We start from the raw sequence: 11,082 nt of genomic DNA, 5'->3' as shown, positions 1-11,082 counted from the left end.
AAAAACAAAGTACTGTAAAACTGTTTATATCGAGAGTACTGCATTGCTATTATTTTGCTCCTTCTTAATTAACTTTATGGCGTCCCAAAACTCTTATTAAAGAGAAAGTGTCCCAGCCCAGTAATATGCAGAAACATGCATCCAAGCTGGACTCGATCCTGACCGTCGATTTCAGATCGGACGGCTTGTAAAGCAGTGTGTACTTGGCATTGGTGAAACTAAGATGATAGCACGCATTAACATATATAATAGTGAAGCAGAGAGATGATGGCTTTGCGGTAGGTTGCTGAAACAAAAGATCAAGCGAAGCAGATGATGGGCAGCAGCGAGGAGGAGGCGGCGGCGGCGGAGGAGGAGATAATGAGGTGCCCGGGGTGCGTGCAGGAGCGGAGGAAGGCGAGGCGCGGAGGGCGGATCCCCTACGTGGAGTTCTTCTTCGTCGCCGTCACCACACTCGCCTCGTGTAAATCTTCTAGCATCATTCATGCTACCATCCATTTTTCGCTAGTAGCTGCATTGCCCTTGCACTTATTAGTTCTGGTTACATCTGCATCCATCCATCTTTAAATCTCGTCTCTACTGCATGCGCAACGCTGCAAAGTCTTACCTCTGTTGTTTTATATTGTAATATTTTTTAGCTTTGTCTAAATTTATTAATTAATAAATATATATAATTTATACTATGTTTTTCATTAGCATCTATATGAATATAAGCAAACTTAGAAAATCTTATATTATAAAACGGAGGGAGTACTAAACTAGCACCCCATCTTTTCATTTATATGCCAAAATTTAAATTTTTTGACCTTAAATTTGGAGTTGATTTTGGAATTTTTCACCAAAGTTTTTTTCAGCCTTGACTTAGATCGATAATAATATGTATATAAACTTTTTACTCATAAATTATATTTTGTTTGTAAATGCCATTTGATTTTTCCTTAAATACCCAGCAATCACTCCTAGCAAGGCGAATCATCGTTAATGTTGCTGTTCATGACCATCGTATCATTATCTTCCTTATTATGCACAGTGCATTGATTTGAGTACATATCCGACATGCCTCAACGTGCTCAACGTAAACACATGCATGTAGTACCGCACTCCTCTAATCATAAATATTTAACATTTAAGATAAAATGTGATTAAAATTTTAAAACTTTGATCATCAATAGATTCTCAAATAATTAATTTGGAAAGAAGGAAAAAATATGCATAAATTGGCCTTAAAAAGTATTATTGCATCTTCATAAACTTACTATATCTTCTAAACTCGTTCTAACATAAAACTGATGAAAAAGTTAATCAAATCTTGTTCTAAACGTCAAATATTTATTAATAGAGGGAGTATGCTCGTTTGATCATCCTTGGCCACTGGGCACCAATCACGGTATAGTACAAGACTGACAAAACACGAAAAGGCAGGTCGCAACTTGGATCTCCTCCACCTAATTGGGAATAAAAAGTAAACTGAGATGCTCTTCTGGTACTTGACAAAAAGAAGAGCATAACTAGCACCCTCCAATACAAATTCCAAACTGCTCGCTTCTTGACAAATCTTGAGCACCATGTTGAATAAGGGTTTATTCGATTTAGAGGAATTTCAATCTAAAGGAATAGAAAAGGTGGAGGAATATGGATGTATGACAACATTAATCATAAGAATTTTTTCAAGAGGTTTGAGTGGATATAAATTTTCCAATGTTTTCTCTCTATATCTTATAGAAGGAAAATTTTCTTTGATTTTTCTATGGTTCATTCTTACAAATTGAATGACTTTCAAAAAAATTTAATCCTTAGGAATTAGATCCTTTGGTTTTCCTTCAAAACAAATAGTTCCTAAATATATACTAACACCCTTGCATTTTAGGCTAATTATACTATAAGACCATATATTGCTTAAATTTAAGCTCAAAGCATGCATGTAAATCAATTAAGTATATCTGAGATCTATTCAGCGCCATGCACCTAGGTAACTATGTAGTATATCATATTAATATTGAAGGTCGATAGCATAAGTAATCACCAACAGCTGCAGGAGTTAGCACATGCTTTCTTGTCCTCAACACTTTTCAGATTAAAGTTAACAAATACGGAGTAGGGCCTGGAATCTACGTGAGTACCTGCGACAGCCACTCATTGAGACAGCCAGGACCCATGAGTAAGTAGGGAGATGGACCAGTTAGTGGGCTAGGTGGCGCAAACTATATTTTAAATGGCTTGACAAGCCAAACGAGTGGCTTGCGAGCCAGCTCGAGCTCGACTCGATTTGGAACTGAGCCATGGAGATGGCTCGGGCTCGGCTCATTGAGCTACCGAGCCGAGCTCACGAGCCTGAGCTTGTTTTTCCGGCCTTAAAGGAGTACCAACAGACCGGATTAATGTGTTTGTTCCCTTGATGCTAGCTTTACATCTCGTTCCTGATCTATTTTTTCTTGTCTTTTAATTGCAGCTTTACCAATCACGTGCCTCTTCCCTTTCCTTTATTTCATGGTAAGCATGTAATATTTACTTTCTTCACTTAATTAATTCATCATGCATCTTCAACTACAGTGTCACATTTCTTCCCTGCTTTTCACACCGACGTTTACCCAACTTGGAGAACACTGCTTTGCCTTATTCTGAAATCTGAACCATTGACCAACTAGAACGGATATCACACATTTCCCTCTAGCAATACCATTTGGCAGAACTTTTCTCATAGGACATTCCAACTAATAACCTTCACTGTTTTGCCTTATATAAAAGCTGGTCTGAATGGTCTGGTCTCTGGTTTGACAGGAAAAAAAAATCCTTCATTGAATTTCAGACACACTTTTACATCGTCCATCAAACAATCACCTTCGTACATCAAACTTTCACATTGAATTTCGGACGCGCGGCACGGCGGCAGGGGGTGCCGGAGGCGAGAGAGAGACAGAGGTGGGGGTGGAGCCTAACGCGAAGCCATCCTGCACCTCACTGGATTGGGCCGCATTACTCGTTGTGTGGGCCCAGATCCCAATCCGGCCCACGTATAAGTTGGGCCGCATCATTGTTAATGACAAAATCGCGTTGCTCACGGCCCGTGGGCTCTGCACATTGCTTGATCCAGTTTGGTTTTCTTTTTATTCCTGAATTTGGTGAAGATCATTGGGCTCATATTTAGCTTACCTTCCAACATTTTTATGGTTTTACCTGCATCACCAGATGAGTGCAATAATGTATTTAGCAGCTGAATCTGAATCATTTAGTTTTTTTGAAGCGAAAAATCTGAGGAATGCTTTGTGTACCCATGAAAATATGAAACGGAAGTCCAAAAACTGATTCTGTATTACTCTGGGCTGCACTCAGCATGACATGCCCGATCATCTGTCATCATGATGTACTAATTGCATCTCTACATAATGATTAATCTACAGTTACAAAAACAGACAGAGATATGTCTTTTTTTTTTTTTGATCACTAGCTGACGAGGCTGACAGTTCGGTAGTCCTGACTGAAGTCTGAACAAATTGTTGGTCAAAACTCAAAAGGAGGTTAGGCAGCTGACGATGCGAATGATTGATTACATGAAGGTTTGGTTGGTCATCAGGCTTGTGCACCTCTGAAAAAAGCCAGTCTCTATCTGCAGATTGCTTCACATATATATTGGCCGTAAGGTCACAATCTTCAGATTATAGATTTATAGCGTATTCGCGTGGCCGTCAAAATTGATGGAATCTCTCTCTCTCTCTCCTGGACGAAAAGCTGAGAGCTGGTGGCCAGTGATCAGGCACACACTGTCGCAGCCACATTTGTATTAAAGGTCCGTTTAGTTCTCAATTTTTTTTAAAAAACATCACATTGAATATTTGGACACCTAATTAAATAGAGCATTAAATATAGATGAAAACAACTAATTACATAATTAGAGAGAAAATCGTGAGACAAATTTTTTGAGTATAATTAGTCCATGATTAGTCATACGTGCTATAGTAATCCACATGTGCTAATGATGGATTAATTAGGATCAAAAGATTCGTCTCGTAGTATCCAGGTGAGCTATGAAATTCGTTTTTTCATTCGTGTCTAAATACCTCTTCCGACATCCAGTCGAACATTCGAAATGACATCTAAAAATTTTCTTTTTACGAACTAAATATGATCTAATTCCTGCATATTTGAAGAGACTGATTGATTTTATGCAGACTGCAAGTGCACTCTGGCTTAGCTAGCAAGTAGTCGTTTGTACTTCACAGTGAAACAGTGAGCAAACTGATTGTTTTGTTTCCTAGCAAGGCTAATAATACTAATAGTACTGACAAAGACAGAAGAGAGAAAAGGAGAACTCTTCTGGCTATGTACCTGCTGAGTGTCTCCAGCCTCATCGATTTTATACAGTGCACAGTGAAACATTACATATAGCACCATGCTAGGCAAACAGAGATAAGGTTTAGAGCTCCCTTCAGCTCAAAAGAACAGACTGCTCTCGTATTGTTGCTTCTGGGGAAAAATATCAGTAGACTATTTGTAATGGTGTAATAATCAGATAAATGAAGAACAGACAAGATCGAGGAGAACAGCCATTACTAAGGCAGATGGTCATAGACATTCTCCATCAGAGACAAGGAGAGGAGACAGTGATAAGAGAGGTTGTCGCTGACTGACTTTAACCATATATATGCAAAAATCGCTATCTCAAATGGTTTGAAACTGTATTAGGATTCTGAGTCAGCAACTATCTGTCATCCAGTGATAGGTACACTAGAGAAATATGAGGTGAGTGATTTTTTTACCGTGATTTAGATATTAATATAAACTTGGAGAAGAAAAATTGGTGGCCCTAGCTATATATAGTAACAACAAAAGTTTTGGCTATTAAAGTTACAGAGAAAAAAAATCATACCATACCCAAAAAAAAAAACTTAATCGTCCGGTCATAAATATTTGACATTTAAAACAAAACTTTGTCAAACTCTTGAAACATTAACCATTAATTTTATATAGAAATAAGATTATAAAATGTAGCAAGTTTATGACATTCTGATAAAACTTCCGAAGATAAGTCTACCATAGCAATTTTCTTTAAAATATCTTGATGTTTAAAAGTTATTGACGGTCAATGTCTTAAAATTTTTACTAAAACGTGTTCTAAACATTAAATATTTATTACTGGAATGAGTATATATAAGCACACTGCATGTGTCGAAATGGATATGCAATACATCATCAAGCTAATTCCATACCAATTCAGTCATATGATGATGATTGTCGCATGGTTGTTGCATTGGCAGTTTGACACCCCTTGCTTCAGTGAACGACGCTTGCACGGCAGCAGCAGGCAAATAATTCGTCAGTAGGTAGACCTGCACTGCAGCCGGCTCGATCTTGTGCAGCACAGCAATGACTTCATGCCCTTGTACGTCCACCATGGATGGATGGCTACATTCTGGGCACTGCAGCTGCAGCTGCACATCACATCACACGCACGAACAAGGTTGTCCCTTCCGTTCTCTCCTCTGATGTGGCACGCGTACCAAGAGACAAAATCAGCAGCAGCAGCCATCCATTAATATGCCTCGACCCACTCACTCACCTGGACTTGGACGTCTCTCTCGCCACCGTTAATTGTTTGCCTTCTCCTTCTCCATTCTCCACCACCACATTCTCTTCTTCTTCTTCCTCCTCCTCCTCCTCCTACCTTCTGCTTCCCAAGTCCTTCTCTGTCTTGGCTCTGTGCTTGTCGATCAGGCGCTGCTGATAGGCTGACATGGCCGAGCCCGAGCCTCCACCAGCGGCCAAGGTGTACCACGACGGCTGCCCCGGCTGCGCCATCGAGCAGAGGAAGGAGGAGCACAGGGGCATTCCTTACAAGGAGTTCCTCTTCGTTGCCATCACCACCCTCGCATCCTGTATGAACATATATACAGTCAACTTAAGTTTGCTGCTACTGTTTGTTAATCTCTTCTACTCTTCTTGGTCTTATTTTATTGAACTGATTCCTAAGTAGCATGCATGTCTCTGTCTCTCCCCTTGATTTTCAGCTCTGCCAATCTCTTCCTTGTTCCCCTTCTTGTACTTCATGGTAAGTTTGGTTTCCATGCATTCCATTTTATTTCATGAAACATATATTCTGCAAAAAGGTTCTCAATCCATTCCCTTCTCTGGAGCAGATAAGAGACTTGCATATTGCTCGGACAGAGGAAGACATTGGATTCTATGCTGGGTTTCTTGGTACAACGTCTGACAAAGAATTTATCGATTGTGTAACAATGTTCATCCACACTACTTTCACTACTTTGTCAGATATTCAGTACTGTTTACATGGTATGTTTCTAATGCAGGAGCATCATATATGATCGGTCGAGGTTTCGCATCAATCTTGTGGGGCATGGTGGCGGATCGCATTGGCCGAAAACCTGTCATTATCTTTTCCATTTTTGCAGTGTAAGCACTATGCTGCCAGAGTGCCAATGCATACTGCACTTGCTTTGCAGTTTATTCAATCTGTTAAAAACGATTTTTAGCTTGTCTCTGAATCTATACTTTCAGCATTGTGTTCAATACTTTATTCGGATTAAGTACGAAGTACTGGATGGCTGTCAGCACAAGATTTCTTCTTGGTGCTCTGAATGGATTGCTTGCGCCAATAAAGGTAATTCTTTTTTAGGAATCAATAAAGGTAATCCTACTTTGAAATGGGAAGATGTGAAAATTTTTGGGAACAAATAAGATGGTGTCAGTATCAATTGATATTCTTATTCCATCAAACATCTAATCAAATAGTGTGTGTTTTACTTGTGGCTTGCAGGCTTACTCTATCGAAGTTTGCCGAGCTGAACATCAAGCTTTGGGCCTATCAATTGTAAATTACAAATCTATATATACAACTGTACATCTATGTATAAGAACTAATAACTCAGTTTAATCAGTGCCATCAACATTTTAGGTGAGCACAGCATGGGGAATAGGTCTTGTAGTTGGCCCTGCAATTGGAGGCTACCTCGCACAGGTAATATTACATAAGATTATTTGGGTTCACAGATATTATTTTCTTCTTTTGTCAACGATCCAATGACAAAGAGTGTTTATCTTTACCTTTTTCTCTTTCTTGTTACCAGCCTGTCAAACAATATCCTCATCATTTTCATGAGAAGTCAATATTTGGGAGGTAATTTTGCTATTGAAAATCGACCCTTCAAATTAAATGAGAAATTATTGTAATTGTAAATGTGTGATCACAAATCGTGCAGGTTTCCATATCTTCTACCGTGTCTTTGTATATCACTTTTTGCACTCCTGGTCCTCATAAGCTGCATATGGCTACCGGTATGTATTACCTACTGTTTGTTACTCCCTCCGTTTCATAATGAAAGTCTTTCTGACATTGCCTAAATTCATATGGATGCTAATGAATCTAGACACATATATAAATTATATACATTCATACATGAATGAATTTAGACAATGCTAGAAAGACTTACGATATGAAACGGAGATAGTAGCTTCTATCATTAAGATTATTTATTATGTTTCTATCTGCAAGAATTTTGTGTCTCTTTTATGGTCTGTTTCTACAAAAGTTTGTTTTGTTGGATAACCAAAAGAACCAAAACATATATCCAAACTAAACTTGCACAAAATTGTTGCTGAACTTGATTAACCTTGAACATGACTTTATCTCTATTATTATTTTTTATGACCACATTTTTCTTTGATAAACTAAACAGGAGACCCTACATAAGCATAAAGGCCTTGAAAAGGGAGTGGAGACAGCTGAAACTTCTGCTACTCAAGAAAGTGTAGAATCACATAAGAAAAGCTTATTCAAAAATTGGCCATTGATGTCATCTATTCTCACATATTGCGTCTTCTCCCTTCATGACACAGCATATAGTGAGGTAGTTATATTTACTAATGTGATATGAAATTGTTATATGCTGACTGCTCAGCATATATGTAAGAATAAATAAGTACATGTGAGATATAAACTCTATATATCAAATAGTTGTCATGATTGTCTCAATAAGGATGAACATTCATGTGTCTTGCTCTAAAAATAAGCTGACAATGCATTTGCTGTAATAACAATTTCATGTTTATCCATGAAAATATTTTCCTTTTACTTTAATAATAAATCTCTGTAAGTTCCATGTTACCATACCTATGTACTAGCAAATTAGTTACATTTTAGTCTATAAAGTATTGATCTATTTCATATTAAGTAAAAGTGTGCAGTCATGCAAATAATCAAACATCCTATGTCAAAATGTAATTTTCTAAAACGTTCTTTTTAAACATCAGATATTTTCTCTGTGGACTGTAAGTGATAGAAAATATGGTGGACTCAGCTTCTCGTCTAAAGATGTTGGGCAAGTTCTTGCTGTGGCAGGTTAGTCAAATTCAATCAATTCCTTTCTGCCAAAATTTAAAACTGTCAATTCTTTAAACTCTTTGTAATCACAGGGCGTTTGCATTTAATGTTTAGCTGTAATATGTGTTGGTTTGGAAAGATAAGCATCTACCTTAATTTGTTACACTAGGTGCCAGTCTTCTTGTTTATCAACTTTTCATCTATCGTTGGGTTGATAAAATTCTTGGACCTATCAATTCAACCCGAATTGCTTCGGTAAGTTTATATTTTCACTATTTCTTATAAACTTGTTATAGTTTACTTATTAATTATTATTGACTACTGAGATTATAAAAGAAATCAACTGACCTTTAGCATTGCAGGCACTATCTATACCGATTATTGCTGCTTATCCCTTTATGACACACTTATCAGGAATAAGACTCGGCGTGTCTCTCTATATTGCAGCGATGGTCAAAAGTGTTCTTGCTGTAAGTACTTTATGAACTTAGGGTTTTTTTATATAAAAAATTCTAGAAGTATAAACTCTTCGATACACCACTCATGGAGACATGATAAACAAATACTGCAACACCATGAAAGTTCTCATAGGAAATGCACTAATTCACAATTGTTCATAGAGCTTGCGGGCGGCGTGACCAAAAAGTTCGGATGAGAAAATATAATACCAATGTTTTTAATTGAATTTAGAGGTTGAAAAAAAATCCATGAGCATATGGTTCTGAAATTCAACCCATACAAGTAGCTAGCACTTCAGATGCAAACCCATAAAAGAAATAAAAAAAATGCTTCCTAGGTAATTTAGTTTAGTTATTATTCACATAACATGTTTGAATGTACTAATTTTTCATAATGTTGATCAGATAACTATAATTACGGGCACTTCTCTTCTGCAAAACAAAGCGGTGGTACCTGTCCAACTTATCTCATCACTTTGCTGTTGTCTGACAGCCTCACAAAAGAAAAGAAAATTTTCAGATTCACTAATTTCAAATAAATTTATTTTTTTCTTAAAAAAATGCATTGTTGACAGCCACAAGGGCAACGGGGTGCTGCAAACGGAATAGCCACAACGGCTATGTCCTTGTTCAAGGCTGTCGCTCCGGCTGGCGCAGGCGTTTTGTAAGCATAAATCTTGTTGTCTGCAACTCTTCATTATGAACAAATAATTCAGCAGAGCTTCTAGAATTAATCTCAATTTCTAAGATTGAACATAGATATATGGGCAACATAATTGTGACTTTCAAAAATACTAGAGGGGTATGATCATCAGTGTTACCTGTCAGTCATATGAAATAAAATGTGGTCATGAAAATTTTGGTGGTCAGTTCATCCTTCTAAGTTTAGTGATGAAGCCTGAAGATCGATGAACATGAAAGGATGAACCTGTTCTAACAAAACTATGAACATGTCTAAAGAAGAAAGGACTGACTGTTCAAAACCTGTGGCTGCAGATTCTCTTGGGCACAAAAGCGACAACATGCGGCGTTTTTTTCAGGTAAATACTCGTATGCAATTGTAGGAACCATCAACTGTGTGTGTTGCAGCCATTACTACAGTATATTTTTTTAAAAAAACTATTACTACAGAGTTCAGATCCTCTGACATTGTGACACAATGGTAGGGTAGCACACTACACCGTGTAGTGATAAAATGACAGACACCGTAGAAAGTGTAACTGTGGCAAAAAAAAAATGATTTTACTCTTCTAAACTTTAGCAAGTAGTTGTATCAAAGGGATCCATAGCCGTTTATCTCAAAACGGACATCTAAGATTTTTTCAATGTCAACTGTTTCTTCTCTGCCATTAGCATGTAATGGCAGGAGATACGATTCTACTACTACAGTAATTTAATTTAAGTGAGTGAAGTACTGAAGTATAAAGTATAAGAAGGTCATCATTTCGCTTTTTGAATGAAAAGGTCAAATGACATATTTGCAAACAAATAATAATTTATAAATAAAATGTTTACATACATGTTCTTATGCGATCTAAAAGCCAGTGATAAAAAATAAACCACGATAAAAAAAACCCAAAATCAACTCCAAACTTCAAATTTAAGGTTAAAAATTCAAATTTTGGTTTATAAACAAAAAAAAAGCGAAAAGATGGGGGTGCAAATCGGTGTGGTGAATCAGAACACACAGGAAATAGAAATTTGTGTAATGTTGTTGATTTGATCGTAAAGTGGGATTTCAATTTTGTGCAGGTGATCAGATGGTATTTCTTCTACTGAATCTGACCGAGGTGATTGGGCTCATGTTGACCTTCAAACCTTTCTTGGCGGTTCCTCAACAATATAAATAGAGCATTCAGATGCTGTTAGCTGGTGTGGCAAAGAGCATAGAGATATAGTTATAGGTTTATCTAGCTTCAAAAAAATATAGTTATAGGTTTATAGCTAGTATGGCTTGGTATTAAAAGATGGTTTAGATATGGTTCTAGCACGATGCTATGATCATGCACCATTCCAGTGCAGAGTCTCTGTTAAATTTGTTCTTAATTCTGTTCTGCTTTGAGCTTATGAGCTAAACAATTTTGGGGTGATTATTTGTGTTTTATAAAAAAAAGCCAAACAATATATTTACAAATAAAAGATAATTTATATACGTATTCTTAGCTATCTAAAAGCTAAGGTTGAAAAATAGACTTTAGTGAAAATTTTTCAAAATTAACTTCAAATTTAAAGTTAAAATTTAAAATTTTGATTTGTAAGCATAAACGAAAAGATTGAGCAGCTATGATCTTT

General features: G+C 37.0%; 1 protein-coding gene across 2 annotated transcripts; it reads left to right on the top strand.

Moving 5' to 3' along the window:
• Positions 1 to 5,728: 5,728 nt before the first annotated feature.
• Positions 5,729 to 10,900, top strand: LOC102712118 (protein ZINC INDUCED FACILITATOR-LIKE 1). 2 transcript variants are annotated; one of them, XM_006662650.3, is made up of 17 exons: positions 5,729 to 5,870; positions 6,003 to 6,043; positions 6,132 to 6,192; positions 6,303 to 6,405; positions 6,511 to 6,613; positions 6,770 to 6,823; positions 6,908 to 6,970; positions 7,080 to 7,129; positions 7,212 to 7,287; positions 7,689 to 7,859; positions 8,263 to 8,350; positions 8,502 to 8,587; positions 8,695 to 8,802; positions 9,196 to 9,240; positions 9,366 to 9,454; positions 9,787 to 9,830; positions 10,543 to 10,694. In XM_006662650.3, the coding sequence occupies exons 1-17, from the start codon at positions 5,729 to 5,731 to the stop codon at positions 10,638 to 10,640; spliced, it is 1,422 nt and encodes a 473-aa protein (XP_006662713.2). In that variant the 3' UTR covers positions 10,641 to 10,694. The 2 variants fall into 2 exon arrangements, with proteins under 2 accessions (XP_006662713.2, XP_015697766.2); XM_015842280.2 differs by lacking the exons at positions 5,729 to 5,870; positions 6,003 to 6,043 and having other exon boundaries at positions 6,156 to 6,224; positions 10,543 to 10,900.
• The last annotated feature ends 182 nt before the right edge of the window (positions 10,901 to 11,082 follow it).

Source organism: Oryza brachyantha, chromosome 11 (genome assembly GCF_000231095.2).
Source record: "Oryza brachyantha chromosome 11, ObraRS2, whole genome shotgun sequence".
Classification (NCBI taxonomy): Eukaryota; Viridiplantae; Streptophyta; class Magnoliopsida; order Poales; family Poaceae; genus Oryza; species Oryza brachyantha.
The sequence above is the reverse complement of the archived record's forward strand: the minus strand, read 5'-3'. Positions and strand labels throughout refer to the sequence as shown.